Genomic DNA, 20,728 nt, shown 5'->3' on the forward strand with positions numbered 1-20,728 from the left:
ACATGTAGCATTTCCCGATTCCAACCATATAACAATTTAACGAAGAAGATTCAACCTTCGCAATGAACATTAAAGATAAAGCGAAGAACACAAGTGTTCATATGAACTAGCGGAGCGTGTCTCTCTCCCACACAAGCATTTATTCAGAGAATGAAAATAACAAAACGAAAATAAAAACACACAGACGCTCCAAGTAAAGTACATAAGATGTGACCGAATAAAAATATAGTTTCAAGAGAAATGACCTGATAAGTTGTCAATGAAGAAGGGGATGCCTTGGGAATCCCCAAGCTTAGATGCTTGAGTCTTCTTGAAATATGCAGGGATGAACCACCGGGGCATCCCCAAGCTTAGACTCTTCACTCTTCTTGATCATAGTATATCATCCTCCTCTCTTGACCCTTGAAAACTTCCTCCACACCAAACTCAAAACAAACTCATTAGTGGGTTAGTGCATAATCAAAAATTCACATGTTCAGAGGTTACACAATCATTCTTAACACTCCTGGACATTGCTCAAAGCTACTGGAAGGTAATGGAACAAAGAAATCCATCCAACACAGCGAAAGAGGCAATGCGAAATAAAAGGCAGAATCTGTCAAAACAGAACAGTTCGTAAAGACGAATTTTATAGAGGCACCAGACTTGCTCAGATGAAAATGCCCAAATTGAATGAAAGTTGCGTACATATCTGGGGATCACGCACGTAAATTGGCAGATTTTTCTGAGCTACCTACAGAGAATTAGGCCCAGATTCGTGACAGCAAAGAAATCTATTTCTGCGCAGTAATCCAAATCTAGTATGAACCTTACTATCAAAGACTTTACTTGGCACAACAAATACAATAAAATAAGATAAGGAGAGGTTGCTACAGTAGTAACAACTTCCAAGACTCAAATATAAAACAAAATTGCTGTAGTAAAATAAAGACATGGGTTATCTTCCAAGAAGTGCTTTCTTTATAGCCATTAAGATGGGCTCAGCAGTTTTAATGATGCACTCCCAAGAAATAAGAGTTGAAGCAAAAGAGAGCATCAAGAGGCAAATTCAAAACAAATTTAAGCCTAACATGCTTCCTATGCATAGGAATCTTGTAAATAAACAAATTCATGAAGCATAATGCAACAAGCATAGAAAGATAAAACAAGTGCAGCTTCAAAATTTTCAGAAAAAAGAGAGGTGTTTTAGTAACATGAAAATTTCTACAACCATATTTTCCTCTCTCATAATAATATCCAGTAGCATCATGAGCAAACTCAACAATATAACTATCACATAAAGCATTCTTATCATGAGTCTCATGCATAAAATTATTACTCTCCACATAGGCATAGTCAATTTTATTAGTAATAGTGGGAGCAAATTCAACAAAGTAGCTATCATTATTATTCTCATCATCAAATATAGGAGGCATATTGTAACCATAATCAAATTTATCCTCCAGAACAGGTGGCACCAAAAGACTACTATCATTATAATCATCATAAATAGGAGGCATAGTATCATCAAAGTAAATTTCCTCCTCAATGCTTTGGGGACTAAAAAGATCATGCTCATCAAAACCAGCTTCCCCAAGCTTAGAACTTTCTATATCATTAGCAACAATGGTATTCACGGTGTTCATACTAATATGTTCCATGGGTTTTTTAATTTTCGCATCAAACCATCCATGTCTTAAATCAGGAAATAGAATAAGAAGCTCATTGTTGTCCATTATGCCAAACTAGTGTAAACAAGAAACAAAAAGATGCAATTGCAGGATCTAAAGGAAATAGCTTCGAGTACTTACAACAGTGTCGGAAAAGTGCTTAGTAGCCGAGATCCGGAGTGTGAGTACCTTTTACCTTTCCTCCCCGGCAACGGCGCCGGAAAAGTGTTTGATGTCTACGGGTGCTTCTATTCTTGTAGAGCAGTGTTGGGCCTACAAGAGCAGAGGTTTGTAGAACAGCAGCAAGTTTCCCTTAAGTGGATCACCCAAGGTTTATCGAACTCGGGGAGGAAGAGGTCAAAGATATCCCTCTCATGCAACCCCGCAACCACAAAGCAAGAAGTCTCTTGTGTCCCCAACACACCTAATAGGTGCACTAGTTCGGCGAAGAGATAGTGAAATACAGGTGGTATGAATAAATATAAGCAAGTAGCAACGGCACCGGAAAAGTGCTTTTCCCGGGACTCGGCGTGTGGTTGATGGTGGTAATATTGCGGACAGTAGAGATGCAGTAAAACAGTAAACAAGCAGCGATAGCAGTATTTAGGAACAAGACCTAGGGATTATACTTTCACTAGTGGACACTCTCAACATTGATCACATAACAGAATAGATAAATGCTATACTCTACACTCTTTTGTTGGATGATGAACACCACTAATTGCGTAGGATTACACGAACCCTCAATGCTGGAGTTAACAAGCTCCACAATATTCGATGTTCATATTTAAATAACCTTAGAGTGCACGACAGATCAACACAACTAAACCAAGTACTAACATAGCATGCACACTCTGTCACCTTCACGCTACGAAAGGAGGCATAGATCACATCAATACTATCATAGCAATAGTTAACTTCATAATCTACAAGAGATCACAATCATAGCCTACGCCAAGTACTACACGATGCACACACTATCACCATTACACCGTGCAGAAGGAATAAACTACTTTAATAACATCACTAGAGTAGCACACAGATAAATTGTGATACAAAACACATTGCAAACACAAAGGGATATAAATAAGCACTTCACTATGCCATTCATAACAGTGAATAAGTATTCTGTGAAATATAGCCTAAGAGACCCACACGGTGCACACACTGTCACCTTTACACACGTGGGACAAGGAGTCTCCGGAGATCACATAAGTAAAACCCACTTGACTAGCATAATGACATCTAGATTACAAGCATCATCATATGAATCTCAATCATGTAAGGCAGCTCATGAGATTATTGTATTGAAGTACATAGGAGAGAGATTAACCACATAGCTACCGGTACAGCCCTTAGCCTCGATGGAGAACTACTCCCTCCTCATGGGAGACAGCAGCGTTGATGAAGATGGCGGTGGTGTCGATGGAGGAGCCTTCCGGGGTACTTCCCCGTCCCGGCGGCGTGCCGAACAGAGACTCCTGTCCCCGGATCTTGGCTTCGCGATGGCGGCGGCTCTGGAAGGTTTCTCGTACCGTGGCTTTTCCGTCTCGAGGTTTTAGGTCAGGGACCTTTAAATAGGCGAAGAGGCGGAGTCGGAGGGCTGACGAGGCGACGACACAACAGGGGGGCACAGCCCCCCCTCTGGCCGCGCCGGCCTACTGTTTGGTGGGCATGTGGCCCCCCTCTGGCCGCTCTCGGGTGTTCTGGAAACTTCATGCAATTCTAAGATGCTGGGCGTTGATTTCGTCCAATTCGGAGAATATTTCCTTACTAGGATTTCTGAAACCAAAAACAACAGAAAACAACAACTGGCCCTTCAGCATCTCGTTAATAGGTTAGTGCCGGAAAATGCATAAATATGACATAAAGTATGCATAAAACATGTAGATATCATCAATAATGTGGCATGGAACATAAGAAATTATCGATACGTCGGAGACGTATCGGTGACCATCCCGTGGTCACCGTGTGATAGCTCAGGGAAGCAGCACGAGTCTCGCCGGCCGCCACGAACTCCCAGTCGCCGTCGGTGCCCTGTCCCTCGCCGCCACGGCCGGCCAAGAGGACACCAGGGAGAAGGAGTTTTAGCTGCCGGAGCCAACACTTATTGACAGAGCTCACCGCGGCCGATGTGCTCATCGCCCACCACGGACGCGAGCGAAAAGCCACCGTGATTCGCTCCCCGATGTTGCGCCACCACATCGAGAAGCTCGAGCTCCAACCCGCCTTATTTGCCGAGATGCCTGGATTGAGGACGTGCAGCCGCCACCGCCACACCACCGGAGTCGCGCCGCCGCACCACCCAACCACAGGGTGCACCAGATCTGACGGGAAAGAACTGGTGGCCTACTCCAAGACGCCACTACGGGACCACTAAACCTACCTACATCTATTTCGGCGCATTTCCCTCGCCATCTCCGGCCGGCAGCACCGCCGGAGAGGGGTCGGGATCAGCCCGGCTTGCTAGGGATGCCTTTGAAGTTACTGTTCACTCAGGAAAGAGAAAGAGGGGAGGGGGAAATGAGGGCCATGTATCAATTTGTTGATCTCCAGGCCCCGTCAACACTCAACAAGGAACAGCTCCTCGGGAACCAACACCGAAACACCAAGAATCATTACGCTTGTGCTCGTCCACCGGTCACTTCATCTCTTTCCCAGAGTTCCTTATTTCCTCATCTCAAGCAAAAAAAAAAAGATAGAATTCCCCTCTTCCTGTTCCGCGTCCTTGAACATCACTGCCACTCGGGACGGACATTGAGCACCGCGCCCGCCGCACGAGCACCGACGCGCGCGATGCCTTGCTCCTCTTCCTCTTCCTCCTCCTCCTCCTCCTCCTCTGACAACAACGATGACCCTGACTACCGCGTCGACTCCTCCGACGACAACCCAGACTGGTGCGCCACCATCCCCGACAACGACAAGGGAAACTACGCCGCTGACGCCGTCCTCCCTATTCCTGCCGACGCCGAGGGCGTCGTCTCACACCTGCGCACGCAGGACAAGGTCGACGCGGTGTGCAAGAAGTACGGCGTCCCCATGGATCAGTACACAGTGCGCCCCGCCGGCGACCTGCGCGCAAGCTCGCCCCCGCCACCGGGTGCCATCTGCGTGTACACACAGGCGTTGGAGGCCGGGATGCGCGTCCCGCTGCACCCATTCTTCTGTGACGCGCTCGACCACTTCGGCATCGCGCCTACCCAGGTCGTACCCAACGCATGGCGCATCATGGCTGGATTCGTCGTGCTCTGCTACTACGCAGGCGTGCCGCCGTCGCTAGGGGTGTTCCGGCACTTCTTCCTTCTGTCCAACCACAAGAGCAGCTGGTACTTTTTCGATCCAAAGACACCTCCGGCCTGCGCTTTGCGGGGATGCCAGATTCCATCAAGGGTTGGAAGCACGGCTTCTTCTTCCTCTCGTCATCGACGCCGTGGCCTTGCCCAGTGGATTGGGGCAGGCCTTCAAAGAGCTCCTTGGTGGAACCGGTGCTCACCGGCGAGGAGAAGAGGTCGGCAGCTATTCTGCTGCGTACTCACGGCGCCGCCCCCGTTGATCTCAGGACGTATCTTCGCGACAGCAGTCTTGCCACCGCCAAGATATCTCTCGCATCACCGGCACCGGCGACACCTCCGCCGGGGCCTTCTTGTATACGTACTTCCGCTGGTTCCGAAGGGATTGATCCCTACGACTACGACATGATGATGAACATTCGGGAGGAAAAGACGGCGGCAGCGCAAACGTCAGCATCGACGAACAAGGTGAAAAGCAAGCCGGGCACGGGGTCGGCGCCGTTGTGCGGGAAGAAGAGGAGTCTGGACGAAAGAGATGACAGTGAAGGTGAGGGTCGGCCAGCTTCTGTGGTACTAATGAACACGCCTCATTCCGCCCATGGCTGCTCGTTGCCTGCGGCGGAGGAGCCTTCCGACGATCTCAAGGTATGCTAGCAAATGCAGCTTTAAATTGTTCAGGAACAGATCAATGCATGTCAGAAGTCCGATCATATTGTTTGTGTGCAGGCCGCGAAGAACACAATATCCGCATTGGCGGAACTGCTGGAGCAGGAAAAAGCCAAGCACGCCGCGGTGAAGGCCGAGCTTGCGGCGTTGAAGCGGGCAGCAGGGAAGCAGCAGAAGGCGAACATCGAGCTCGCCGCGGCCAAACAGAGAGCTGAAGCGGCATTGGAGAAGATGAGAGCCGAGCTCGCGGCGTTGATAAAATGTGGCGAAGGCGGAGCGGGAGAGCGTTGACGCCGAGAGGGCGACGGTGCGCTGATGGCGTTCAAGTGCTGGAACGTGCGGCACGGTGAACTACCCCGGTGGCTTGGTCCTGCGGTTTGACAATTAACTTACTAATTAGTTGATCTTTTGAACTGGAACAGTTCCGCGCGTTTGAGGTTTCTGTTGCCTTGCTCCAACCAGGTACTAGAATGATCCGATCCGGTTATCCATGTACTACTACTACTAGTAACTAGCTAGTTCCTCAGATTCTACTGTCGCAACTTGTCTAATTTCCATCATGGTGTACTTACTTCCGTGATTAGCACGATAGACTATCTAATATCAAGCAAAGATGTGTCACCAGATACGAATTCAAAGTTCCAAACGATGGCTTAGGACATCTCTCAGCGACACAGCGTAAATGGACGCAGGAAAATGAGAAAAGGACTCCGGGCCATCTACCAGGCGGCTAGGGTTCTCATCCCCTCCGCTGGCGCTGTCGCCGGTCTGCCCACTTCCAATGGCCTCTCACGCCTTGGAGGTAGGGCAGATCCCGGCCTCTCGCGGGTGGGAGGTTTCTGTTTCTTGTTCTAGTTTTTTTTTGTGTGTGTTCTTCGGGGTGGTGAAGCGGCGACATCTTGAAGTCAGAATAAGTTTCTCCTCGCCCTATCCTCGCTCCGGTGGTGTGTCTAGCACCGACGGAGTGTGCCCGGCAAATCTCTTGGTATGGTTTCATATCAGCCTTTTCCGATTTACAGATATCATCATTGGCGATGGTTGCCGCTCTGGTGCGCTTGTCCTTTGGGATCTTAGCACGACGACTTTCTATCTGTCTACTACAACAAGCTCAGAAGCTCTATTACAACAAGCTTTGCCCGACTCCAGTGATGGAGGGGCGAGGATAGCGACGTCTTCGGCTCGCACTTGTGTTTTTAGTCGTTGCTAGGTGATCCAATGACCTATTTGTAATTTTTATTAATTTTAGGATACTTTGTACTACTATGGATGATTATTAATATATCGGGACTTTTCGCAAAAAAAGTAAATGGACACAAAGAGACCTTCACGTAGATAAAAAAATGAGTCAACCCTCGGTCACATGAAGCGTCCGCGCGGAAAAAAAATAGGCATGCACCCTAGCCCAGGGGCCCGATGCAAAATGATCGTTCTGTTCACTGGGACGGAAACGTGGCCCAAAGTTGGAGTCGAAATGTGTTTGCACAGACGTTGTAACAATTCTGCGCGCGTCCTCCCCTTCATGCTTCATCCTACATGCCCCGCTCGCTGGTGGCACATAAGCCACTTCCAGTCCCGCAAATCTCAAAAATCGTATTTTGATGGAGGCAAAAACCTACCTAGCCATGGACACCCTCTCCGCCTTGGAAACTGAGGAACCAACCGCAGTCACCACACTTGCCGTTGACGAGGCAGCCTCCATGGTGGGCTCAAAGCGCATCACCTCCACCGGCGAAGGTGCCAACAAAAAGCTGCTGACCCGGGAGGAGAAGTCAGTCCATGCCAACAAACGACGGGACCGAGCACCAATTTGAAGCTGAAGCAAAGGCAGCAGGCGGCCGAGGAAACCGTGAGGGTGGTCGCCACGCTAGCCTTTCAGATGAAGGTGAACGCCAATGCGCATGTGAGGCTGCCGCCTAGCAAGGCTAAGGTCATGCTCTACATCAAGCAAGAGAGTATCATCGCCAATGCTCCTCCAACTCTGTAGGCCTCGTTGGTGAGCTTACTAAGTTCAGAGGCAGGGCCTCCGATTTTGTCACCCGTAACGCCTTCCGACGATATGCAGGTCCAAACGCCGCCCCGTTTCGCCGCCTCTGGCTTGTTTCATCCCGTGGCTTCCCCCGATCTTCACCTAAACCGCACGTCTGGCAAGGATTCCGGTTCAGCTCCCTTACACAAGACTCGAGCGGTACCGGTGTTGAACATGTCAGTGTCCCGCAACCTGAATGAAGAATTGACACTACCCAGCTAGAAGATGGACGAACCGGTACGCTCCTTCTCTATCTTGCCCTCATGTGTTTTATGCACCGATATAATCTAGCATCTGGTGATCCATAGGCCTTCTAGGAGAAGCGACCCGACGCTGAAATTCAGGAGGTGATCTACGGTGGCGGCTTTGTCGGCTTGTCAGAGACAGAGGATCCCTCCATGGGGATGCAACATCCGTTGATAGAGACGCATCTGTTGTGGACGCATGCAGACATCGAGGGAGCCTCGTTGTTCTATAGCAAACCAATCGGCCGTGTTCCCTAACGATGAGTAGGGATTACAGTAGGGCAAGGATACGTTGGGGCCTGATCAAGCCGTGGCGACCGGTGACGGCGTGTGCATTGGCAAGAAAAAGGGGAGAACCATAGGACCTCCGGCTTCACTGACAAAGAGGACGATGTGTGGTATTATCATCACAAATTGTAAAACATTTAGTGACATGGCATGACAATAAATAAATAAAGAGAATAGAGTGGTAACCAAGGTTTCAATATCAAGATACTAGGTGGTATCGTTTTTTCGTCAACAATATCGTATCGTACAAACAAACATATCGTAGTATCTCGATATTATGGCATATTTTTTTAAAATACAATCAATTTATGTACTAAAGAAAATATTTATCTAGCATATTTTTCTAGAAAACGAAGTGACATGTCATATTGTTCTCATAAGGAAGTGGTATAACATATTCTTGACTTGGAGCATGTTGCCCAACATCATAACAGGAATGGGGAGATGACAAATACTATGCTTAGTGCACAACAAGAAACCAGTAAGGAAGTGATATAAGAGCATCTTCAGTCGCGTCCCCTAAACCGCCCCCAAAGGGATTTGGGGTGCGCCGGACAAAAAAATGTTTCCAGTTACGTCCCCCAAAACTACTTTTTGTCCGGCGCCTCGAGCCCGTCACGGCTACACAGGGGATGCTTAGGGGACGCCGGACACACCGAAAAGCGAGGCGGGGAGTGGCGGGACCGACGCATCAGCGGCACATTGAATTTTAACCTAACTGTCGCCTACCTCGCGACGGAAGTTATTGACGCGCAGTGACGGTGCAGTTCCGGCAGAGGCGCAGCGAAGCGTCTCGTCACGCCTAGCTCTGTGTGACGGCGTTAATGAGCGCCACCGCTCCCCCGCCTCCCTTCGGCCTATAAAAAGGGCCGCCTCTCATTGTCCCTCTCACACACAAGCCCTAGAGCCTCTCTCCCCAACCCTAGCCGCCACCATCTCAAGAGTCGACGCCATGGCTGGTAGAGACACAGGCCGAGCTCGCGACCGTGGTCGTGGCCGTGGCAGAGCTGCACGCTCGTCGTCGCCTGCGACGCCGTCGTCTTCGTCATCGGACATGCAGGACGAGGAGGGACCCGTGTTATTCGAGTTCGTCGTCATCCTCAAGGGCGACCCACACACCACCCATAGGCTGCTGGACACCTTCGCCGAGTTCGTCGCCGGCGACGGGCGCCCGGGCTCGCTGCATCTGCGGGAGGCTGCATGCGGCTACTGCCGGTGGATCGTCGACGTGATCTATGATGCGCGCGGCAAGATGTACCTCCACATCGGGTGGGAGAAGTTCGCGCGCTACCACCGCCTCGACGCCGGCTTCGTGCTCGTGTTCTCCTACTTTGGCGAGAGGGACATGAGCGTCAAGGTGTTCGACGAGACGCGTTGCCACCGGCACTACCACGGCGACAACGCCGAACAGGACAACGACTGACGAGTGTTGTTTCTTCGCAGCAAAAATATGTACGGAGGTTTCTGGTTGTTCTTCCTCGGAAGAACCAACAGGGGCACCGTCAAGCTGGATTTTCCAGTTTGGGTGACTGGTTGTGCCCTCGAGTGTTCTTTCTTGGCAGCGATCACACGAAACCTTCGATGCTCGGTCTAGTTAGGTTTAGTTATTTTGCAATATTTTATATTTGTGTCAACCATGGTTCAAACTATGAAATAGTTTGTGGAAAAACATGTTTCAAATTATGTTTTCGTGTAAACCACGTTTCCAATTATGTATTAGTTTATGGAATGTTTCTTCCTTTTATTGAAATAAAAATGCAGAAAAAGTATTTTAATATTTAGGGACGGGGAACGCGGCTGGAAAGCAACGTTTCCAAACGCGGCACGAACCAAACGCGTCTTCAAATGCTCAATTCGGCATCGTTTGGGGGGGACAGACCCGATTCTTGACTTGGAACATGTTACCCAACACCATAAGAGGAATGGAGAGATGACAAATACTACGGGAAAAGGATGCAATGAAACAAAAGCGGTCACACAAAGATCAACAAAAGCGGCTCTGAGTTCCAAGCTAATCGGTGAGCTAGCTAATTAAGCCGAATGATCAGTCGGGCGGCGTCGAGGCGCGACGAGCTAATCCAGCGGCAACGGCAGGAGCAGCTTGGCGGCGTCTAGACGTGGGTTCAGCCGGAGCGCGACGTTCTTCATGACCTCCGCGCCGCGCTCGTACGCCGCCAGCGCTTGCTCGGCGACCCGCCGCGTGTACTCCTTGGACCCCAGAAACTGCTGCACCGCCGCCGTTTTGGCACTCTCCACCGCCGTCTCTGCCGCCTGCTTCGCCGCGGCCAGCTCGACCTTGGCCTTCTCCCTCTCCGCCTCCATCACCCGCTTCATCTCCTTGAGCTGCTCCCGCAGAGCGGCAGCGTCGTGTTCCGTCGCCGTTTGATTCTCGTCCAGCTCCATCGCATAGCCCAGGGTCTCGCAGTTCGCGACCTGCACGCGCCGGCCGTGGCCGCCACCACACGCACAAACGATGTGAGCAGACGGTTAACGCCTTGTGCAGCGCGTCGATGTAGTCACGTTCTATAGCATACCTGGGGCATTGACAACATCGTCGGAGCAGCAGGTGGCGTGTTCCGCTCGGAAGGGCGAAGTTCGTATTTTGTGCTGGCGACCTCCTCCAATTTCCTCTTCTTACGGGACAACTCCGGTGTGCCCCATTCCGGCTCGGCTTTCACCTTCTCGGCTGGAGCCACAGCCTCGTCCAGGATTAGATCGGACCCTAGCACACATCACGGCAGTAAACTACTCCGTATCTGCTAACTGACGAAGGGGAATCAAACGGGAGCGCTGAAAGCGAGCGCGATTTATTTACCTTCTGAACCAGTAGAAGGAGGAGGGAGCTGGAGTGGCGGTGGTGGTGACGCGCCGGCGAGGTTGGAGGAGAAGGCCGCCGCAAGATTGTTCTCCGAGAGGAATGTGCGGAGATCAACCGCGGCGCTGTGTTTGTGGATCAGCTTTGCCACCGATTTCTTATCATTGCTTGATAGCGCCAGACGTGCGGTGGAGATATTGGACGGCGGCTCGCCCCAGCGCACGGGGCATGCCCATGGCTCCGGCGAGGTCAGGAAGAAGAAGCCCCTCTTCCACTCCTTGTCGGATTTGGGACTGGTCAGGCCAGTAAAGAGCGCTCCGGCGCCTTTCCTGCACTTGAAGCCGTACCAGCCGTTCCTGCTGGACAGAGAGAAAAAATGCCTGAACACGGCGAGCGACGGCGGCACGCCGGCGGAGTGGCAGAGCACGAAGAAGCCCACCAGGACGCGCCAACCGTTGGGAGTGAGCTGGCTGGGCGCGAGGCGGAAGTGGGATAGCGCGTCGGAGAAGAAGGCGTGAAGCGGGAAGCGCAGACCGGCCTCGAGCGCGTGGGCGTACACGCAGATGGCCCCCCGACGCGGCGGCGTGCACGCTCGCCGGTCGACGGCGGGTTGCGCGGCGAACTCCGGAGGGACGCCATGCTTCTTGCAGAGGGCTTCGACCTCGGCCTGTGTGCACAGGGACGACGTGAAGCGCTCGGAGGCGGACCTTGAGAGGGTGGCGGCGTCGTCGTCGCTGTCGGTGTCGCTGAGGATCAGGACGGGCGATGTGGGGCAAATCTCCATGTTGCTGCCTGCGCTCTCGGTGCTCTCTTTGCGGTGCGCGGTTGTCTCTTCCGTCTTGACAATAGAAGAAACAGAGCAGTCGAAGTCGAAGAGGCTGGCGATTATACTACTCCGTAATTAAAGCCTACCATGGAATTTTTTAAAACTGTTAGAAATTAGAAGGCCACTTTAATTTATTGTTCTCACTTTTTCAATAGATCTTCCCTGTTTTCTCCCTTCTCTCGTGATGAAAAAGCTCTTGGTGCCTCTGGTTGTGCGAGTTACAGTACTATACAATGGGGCAATGGGCAATGCAATGTTTTGGGATGTGCGCACACATTCGACATTTCCTCTCCTTCCATTGGAGTATGGATATTCAAGAATCCCTCAATTATTTTAGCACTCCCATTGTCGTAGAATTTGCCCTAGAGGGCTACTCCGGTGCTCCCCCCTAAACAAACTTGAAGGGTGATAGTTGATATTTTTTTTCTATGTTGGATCCGCCGAAATTTATATCTAGCCCATGTATACATGTCTATATTGATACGGTATGTATACGTCGCGCAAGGAAAAAGAAGAGATCACATGAGCAAGATCTTTATAGCATTTTTCTATTTCTGCACCCGCACGTGATCGTAGATACGTATAAAACGAGGTACAACACAACACGGACCATACGAGCCTGTACATGGTTATACGGACGGTGGACCTACACTCAAAATTGCGATCGTGAGCCCTCTTACGAATATCTATGGGAAGATCTCCATCGTTATTGTATTTTACGCGCCCATATTTTTTTCAGGGGAGGAGCACCGGAGTAGAAGTGTTTGCCCTATCGTTACTCCCTCCAATATATAATAATTCGATCTAGAATGAGTATCGTGGTTTTAAACACTTATTACAAACCGAAGACTAAAGTATGACTCCTTTAAAAGTTCTCAAAAATAACATATATTTGCGTTGGACGGGAAAACCCCCTCAAAACCCTCCCATGCCCGGGCGGCGGCAGACGCCCCCATCCGCGCGACCCTAGCGCCCCCTCATCCCCCGCCCCTTAGGATGCCGCTGTTACAGTCTCCGGTGGCGATGGCGGCGCCCCTCCCGTCGAAGGACGAAGGGGTGGAGAGGGCTCCGCGGCGGCGCCTCATGGGAGGCGGTGGGGCGCTTGCTGAGGACGTCGGGCGGCACGGCTACGATGGCCGTGGCCTGATGCACTTCGTCGGTCGTCATGAAGGAGTGGGTAGAGTGTGGCGGCCTTCGCCCCGGCAGTGGTTCGGCGGTGGCGGCGATCTAGGCCTGATTTGGGCCGTCTTGGCCCCAATCAACGCAGGATCCGGCAGGAGTGACTGGCGACGTGGGGGTTGCTGGTCTAACTTTTATCGTGGCGGTGCTCGGGTTTCTCTCATGCGAAGATGAAGACCTGCCGGCGGCCTGTCTGTCATCATCTGGCTAGAGTGATGAGTTACGGAAAGCTCTGCCGACGAATGGAACAGTGCATCTTTTGCCTGGAGTTTGCTTAATCGAGTGGTATTCGGTCACGCGCACCTATGCTTTTATTCCGACTGTTTGGTTCTGCGCAGGAGCGGCGTGAAGCTCTGTTATGTGTTGACATCAAGTGACATTTTAGTCCATGGCGAAGTCAAAAGAAGGGAATATCATGAAGGTCGGATTGGACGACTAGCAAAGGGAGGTTCAAGTCTTCGCGATGTTGCGGGACTTGCTTGGTGTTCTGGGCTCCGTAGAAGTGGTATGAAAGTGGGGGCGATAGCAAAGGTGAAGTTCAGAGTCATATCTTTCAGGGTGAAAATCCAAGGTCTGGCTTTAACTGGTTGTGCCTCGCAATGATCTTGTTGGAGGCATTGTTGTGAGAGTGGGGAATATCTTCGGGTGAAAACCTAAGATCTTTAATCAGACAACAACGGCGCTGGTGCACCGTTCCTTCTTGCCTTCTTGGAGGCGTCACTTTTGGAGAGTATGTATTTCATGTGTTGTCTTGGTGGTGGATGTATTGTTGTTGTTAGACCTGAGATGATGTAGCGGGACTTTTGTTTCTTAGTATTATTTTCCATTTTTTGATGTGTGCATCCGTACTGCCAATAGGGTGTTGCGTTGTTGCAGAGGTTGTGTGTAATTGGTATTTTTTATATTAATATATTTCCTTTATCGAAAAAAAGAATGTAGAATTCTAAACACAATAAGCTATTGGTGTGGTATGGCTAGAGTGGGAGAATGGATCCAAAAAGTGGACATTTCGTTTGAGATATGTGACATCGACCTATCAATATCATACGAGCATTTCAGAGATGGTGGAGAAGATTGATGTGTTGTTGATGCTGCCACTTCATCTACAAGGATGAACATATTAAGGTTGGAAGACTACACTACACATGAGGGTGAGGCCTTAATGATGGCTTGTGAGAGCTCACCCTTGATGAAGTCATAGAAGTTGACCAATTCAACTTCAAGTACTATAATCGATTGAGAAGCACTTGCATCACAAATCCAAAGACATGCCCAATAAAAACTCAAATCATAGATACAATATCCGTACCTGGTTTTGGAGTTTTCTAAACGGCGGGCAGTGCCTACGTGTTCAAGGGGTTGAGCACGGTATGCCAATAGAGGATCATGTGAGTAATATTATCATAGCTCATATCTTGCAATACCTAGTCATTTGACCTTTTACAACCATCTTTGTTCATCAATTGTTTGGTGTCACATGTATACACTATGCTCAACGACGGCACAACAAGATGACCAAGGTGAAAGGTAAGCCATTTGCATTCACCCTTCTTGGGCATTGCTCAAGAGCAATCAAGAGTGGCTCAATATATATTACGAGGCTCCACCAAAGAGACAATAGGGGTGTGCATCCCCGTTTCCAGAATTTAGATGATGGAGTAGAGGGCGATGGTGGATATGATAATCATGGGAGAGCCAGGGGCTCTACTCCAAACTCAAGCAAGGAAAGGCCTGAAGGGAGGAAGAAGGAGAAAGAAAAGATCAAGAAAGAAACATGTGTGGGTTCCGTGAGGGAGAATCTTATAGCGATATTCAATAAGAGGGACTCGTTGCCTCAAGTTATTCAAACAAGGTTGAGAATAGAGGAGAAGAATAAGTACAAGAAGTTAGTGAGGTGGCACAAGGTCAAGAAAGGAGGCAAAGTATGAGATAAAGAGTATTATGAGGCACACAAGGTTGGATTTGAGGAGAGCATGCCTAATCTTGAGAAGTGTTAATCGGCATGGACAGAGAAACCAATTAATAAGTGAAACGACGATGACACAAATAGCATGTTCATAGTTCCAAGTAGGATGGACTAGAAGACATGGGCTAGATCACTTGTGCGGACCATGCGCGAACACACTGGGTGGGCCGTGGCCCACCCAAAATTTCAGAACTTTTTGTACGACCTCGAAAAAAAAGAGTGGCCTTTTCTGGTTCCATCAATAGAATCATCAAACCGAGTCTGGTCGTCCTCGTCGGACTGCTGATACGTCTCCAACGTATCCATAATTTCTGATGTTCCATGCTTGTTTTATGACAATATTTACATGTTTTGCTTGCACTTTATGATGATTTTATGCGTTTTACGGAACTAACCTATTAACAAGATGCCACGAGTGCCGGTTCTCGTTTTCTGCTCGTTTTTGGTTCCGAAAGGCTGTTCGGGCAATATTCTCGGAATTCGACGAAACGAAGACCAAACATCATAATTCACCGAGACGGACCAGGACACCGAAGGGGAGTCAGAGGGGAGGCCTGGGGCCCCCACACCATAGGGCCGCGCGGGCTAGCCCCCGGCCGCGCCGGCCTATGGGGAGGGCACCCTGTTGCCCCTCTCGCGCCGCCTCTTCGCCTATATAAGCCCTTTCGACCTAAAAACTCGATACCAATTGACGAAACTCCGGAAAGACTCCGGGGGCGCCGCCACCATCGCGAAACTCCGTTTCGGGGACAGAAGTCTCTGTTCCGGCACCCTGCCGGGACGGGGAAGTGCCCCCGAAAGCCATCTCCATCGACGCCATCGCCTCCATCATGCTCCGTGAGTAGTTCCCCCATGGACTACGGGTTCTAGCTGTAGCTAGTTGGTATCATCTCTCCCATGTACTTCAATACAATGATCTCATGAGCTGCCTTACATGATTGAGATTCATCCGATGTAATCGGTGTTGTGTTTGTCGGGATCCGATGGATTGTTACGTTATGATTGTCTATCTACAAAGTTTATGAAGTTATTGTTGCTGCAATCTTGTTGTGTTTAATGCTTGTCACTAGGGCCCGAGTGGCATGATCTTAGATTTAAGCTCTATACTTATTGCTTAGATTGTATCTACAAGTTGTATGCACATGTCTATGTCCGGAACCAAAGGCCCCAAAGTGACGGAAATTGGGACAACTAGAGGGAAAGGCTTAGATATGAGGATCACATGTTTTCACCGAGTGTTAATGCTTTGCTCCGGTGCTCTATTAAAAGGAGTGCCTTAATTTCCGAGTAGATTCCCTAGAGGCCCGGCTGCCACCGGCTGGTAGGACAAAAGATGTTGTACAAGTTTCTCATTGCGAGCACGTATGACTATATATGGAAAACATGCCTACATGATTAATGATCTTGATGTTTTGTCTTAATGCTATTTCAATCCTATCAATTGCCCGACTGTAATTTGTTCACCCAACACTTGTTATTGGAGAGTTGCCACTAGTGTAGATAGCTGGGAACCCCGGTCCATCTTTCATCATCATATACTCGTTCTACATGTCATTGGAAGTAGTATCAACTATTTTCTGGTGTCATTGCCTCTGTGTTACTATTATTGCTGCTGTGTTACTATTACTACTGCTCTCATATCACTGTTACTTTCACATCACCCATGTTACTAGTGCTTTTCCAGGTGCAGCTGAATTGACAACTCAGTTGTTAAGGCTTATAAGTATTCTTTACCTCCCCTTGTGTCGAATCAATAAATTTGGGTTTTACTTCCCTCGAAGACTGTTGCGATCCCCTATACTTGTGGGTTATCAACCGCCAGTGGACTCGTTCCCTGCCGGCCTCTGCCTCCCGGTCACCTCTCCTAGCGCCCTCGAGGGCTCGGCATCTCGGCCCCTCCTCTGCCCCTCTAGCCCCCACTGGCCCACCGGACCACCCCCACCCATGCTGCCCCGCCGGCCTCACGTTGTGGCTTTGGTGATCTGGCGAACGGCTCCGCTAGTCAATTCTCAGCAGCGCGGCCCCTCGTTGCTCCGGCCCGGCCGCTGGCCACATCCCCAGTCGACCCTCTGTCTGCCCAGTGCCAAAGTCTCGATCGCCGGTCGTTGCCCATCGCCCTATGTTTGCTTACGGAGGAATCCCGAAACACCTGTTTCTCTGTTTGCTCAATTTTTTGTGCTTAGGACTACTGGATCAGAATCAATTGAAACTTGTGTAGTTGTGTGTAGATTGTATTATTAGAATCAATTGATTGTGTACTTGCCTATTTTTTCTTGCACATTTGATATTATTAGACTTATACTATGTCTTAGCTAGAACTATTTATCAGGTGTTAGACTACTCATAGTGGAAGTAACATAGGTAGTAATATCACATACTTCAAGATATTTTAGTGACATGACGTGACAATAAATGATGAAAGAGAGGTTGCACGCGAATTCGATGTAGACGTACCGTCCTACCCGTAACTTCTTACCGGACCGCGAGCCGCTTGCCTTGTGGTCGTTCTTCGTCTTTCGGTACGACCAACCCTTCTCAATAGCGTCAGTTTGGGTGGATATGCCAGGGCTCTGGCAATGGCGTGGTCGAGAAAATAGTTGTCGCCAGCATACCTTAATAAGGCTCAAACGCTAGCTCACCTTTAATGTCTGCTATTGAAGCTGTTGTGATTTTGTCCAAAGCGCACACGTCCGGAAGCCGAGACACGCCATTAACACGGCGCTGCAACGCACCATCCGTAAGTTATACCACACTGAAAATAAAGCATCTGTGTCAGTGTTAGGCGGGCTCGTGCGAAAAGTGTGGGGACGCCCGCATTGTCCTTGTAGCGTCCACTCAAACACATTCGCTGAATATTTTTGAACCACGGTTGCTTCTGCACGAACTAGTCGAACACTATACGTGACTATACGTGAGCAGCTGAGCTGGTACATACGTATTTTTCAACCGCGCCGTGGCAAATAAACACGAACCGTCCGTCTGGGTTCGCCCCGTTGGAGACAAGCAACGAGAAGGCAAGCAAAAAAAAAAAAGTGGACTGCGACGCAATGAGGATGGTACGCCTTCCAGACTGTGTGTAAGGGCATATCCAGCGGCGCGACATAAACGGACGCTGAGCGACCGTTTGTGCCCGCCGTGACCGGAAATGCGTTTGGGGTCTGCTCCAGCGGGCCGACGCAAAGTGATCGGGCCGTCCGCGAAGACGCAAACCTGGCCCAAATATGCGCTAGGTTTGCGTCTCCGCGGTCGCGCCGAGTATCCCCGAAAAAGACGTAGGACCCGCGTGTCAGTGGCAGGGAGGCCGATATTATTCCTGCCACTGGCCATTCCCCGCGCAAAATACCAAACTAGACCGGCGCAAGCAGTCCAGAAGCGATGGACGTCCTCGCCGCCGCAGCCACCGCCATGGATGCCGCGCAAACCATCGCACCCGCCGCCGCCCCACACTCCCCCGTAGCCACGACCATTGCCACAATAGAGGCTGCAGCTCCGGCGGAAGCAAAGCGGGCCGCTACCGGCGGCGACCGGGAGGCAAAGCCGAAGGCGGCAAAGAAGGTGCTCTCCCCGGAGGAGAAAATCATCGAGGCCGTGAAGCGTCGCGGTCGGCGCAAGAACCAGAAGATCAAGACTGCCGCGGCCACCAACCAACAGGCCTGGAAGATGCTGATCAAAGCCGGCGTCGCGCAAGTAGCCATCCATCCGACCTTAGCGGAGGGCTACATGCTCGTCAAGAGAGAGGGGATCTCCGGCGTCGCTCCTCTGGTCTCGTCGGTGAGCTCGGTAAGTCCCAGCTGCGTCATGGAACTCCCGCTCCCTTGCAGGGCCACCCCGCGTCGCGGTTCGCCTCCGGCCTGCCGCCGGTGAAGTTGACCGGGGCGGCGGAGCAGTTCAACGGGGCGGCGGTTCACGACCTCAACCGGACGCCTAGAAGCGGTGACTCCTGCCCGGGCGCGACACAGAAGACGCGCTAGGTGCCGGAGGAGAGCATGCCACAGCCCCTCATCCTGTTTGACGAAATGGCGCCGCCTGCCCCGACGATGGACGACCCGGTACGTGAGCTCTGTCAATGTATGCGACTGTCGTGTATCATGCATCTGATGTCCGGTCATTCGTAGGACTAATGGAAGGACCGCGATGATTCAGACATCCAGACCATTATCTTCGGCGGCGGCTTCGTTCGCGGTGATCGGGCTGGGACAGGCCCGCATGATGATTGGGAGGCAAAGCAAGATGCGGAGGACATCGAAATCGCACGGCTGTTCGCCACCCTGCAGACGCAACCAACACCCGTGTCCGTCGACGACTTCGACGACGCGCCAACATAGCCTGACATTGCTACGAAGAAGAAGGGGGAGAGCCGCAGGACACAAGGCTTCGTCGACGACGAGGATAAGTGTTTGTGCGAAGCGTGGCTGGCAACGAGCCATGATTGTATTAATGGCGCGCAGCAAAAGGGCAAGGTCTATTGGGCCAAGGTCTTGCAGCACCCTGATACGTCTCCAACGTATCCATAATTTCTGTCGTTCCATGCTTGTTTTATTACAATACCTACATGTTTTGCTTGCACTTTATAATGTTTTTATGCGTTTTCCGGAACTAACCTATTAACAAGATGCCACAGTGCCAGTTCCTGTTTTCTGCTGTTTTTGGTTCCAGAAAGGCTGTTTGGGCAATATTCTCGGAATTGGACGAAATCAACGCCAAACATCCTATTTTTCCCGGGAGGCTCCAGAACACCGAAGAAGAGTCGGAGAGGGGCCAGAGGGCCACCACACCATAAGGCGGCGCGGCCTGGCCTGGGCCCGCGCCAGCCTATGGTGAGGAGCCCCCAGGTGCCCTCCTGCGCCGCCTCTTCGCCTATAAAACCCCTTTCGACCTAAAAACGCAGTACCAATTGACGAAACTCCAAAAAGACTCCAGGGCGCCGCCACCATCGCGAAACTCCAATTCGGGGGACGAAGTCTCGTTCCGGCACCCTGCCGGGACGGGGAAGTGCCCCGGAAGCCATCTCCATCGACGCCATCGCCTCCATCATGCTCCGTGAGTAGTTCCCCCATGGACTACGGGTTCTAGCTGTAGCTAGTTGGTATCATCTCTCCCATGTACTTCAATACAATGATCTCATGAGCTGCCTTACATGATTGAGATTCATCTGATGTAATCGGTGTTGTGTTTGTAGGGATCCGATGGATTGTTACGTTATGATTGTCTATCTACAAAGTTTATGAAGTTATTGTTGCTGCAATCTTGTTGTGTTTAATGCTTGTCACTAGGGCCCGAGTGGCATGATCTTAGATTTAAGCTCTATACTTATTGCTTAGATTGTATCTACAAGTTGTATGCACATGTCGCTGTCCGGAACTAAAGGCCCCGAAGTGACAGAAATCGGGACAACCGGAGGGGATGGCGGTGATGTGAGGATCACATGTTTTCACGGTGTGTTAATGCTTTGCTCCGGTGCTCTATTAAAAGGAGTACCTTAATATCCAGTAGATTCCCTTGAGGCCCGGCTGCCACCGGCTGGTAGGACAAAAGATGTTGTGCAAGTTTCTCATTGCGAGCACGTACGACTATAATTGGAAAACATGCCTACATGATTAATGATCTTGATGTTCTATCTTAATGCTATTTCAATCCTATCAATTGCCCGGCTGTAATTTGTTCACCCAACACTTGTTATTGGAGAGTTGCCACTAGTGTAGATAGCTGGGAACCCCGGTCCATCTTTCATCATCATATACTCGTTCTACATGACATTGGAAGTAGTATCAACTATCT

At 50.4% G+C, this 20,728-nt stretch overlaps 1 protein-coding gene across 1 annotated transcript; it reads right to left on the reverse strand.

Moving 5' to 3' along the window:
• Nucleotides 1-10,111: 10,111 nt before the first annotated feature.
• LOC124670241 lies at nucleotides 10,112-13,602 on the reverse strand. Its single transcript, XM_047206744.1, has 4 exons — nucleotides 13,586-13,602; nucleotides 10,980-11,746; nucleotides 10,699-10,886; nucleotides 10,112-10,597 (listed from the first exon to the last, which is right to left on the reverse strand). Exons 1-4 carry the CDS (start codon nucleotides 13,600-13,602, stop codon nucleotides 10,238-10,240), a joined length of 1,332 nt encoding a protein of 443 aa, XP_047062700.1. The 3' UTR covers nucleotides 10,112-10,237.
• Nucleotides 13,603-20,728: the final 7,126 nt, after the last annotated feature.

Source organism: Lolium rigidum, chromosome 1 (genome assembly GCF_022539505.1).
Source record: "Lolium rigidum isolate FL_2022 chromosome 1, APGP_CSIRO_Lrig_0.1, whole genome shotgun sequence".
Taxonomy (NCBI): Eukaryota; Viridiplantae; Streptophyta; class Magnoliopsida; order Poales; family Poaceae; genus Lolium; species Lolium rigidum.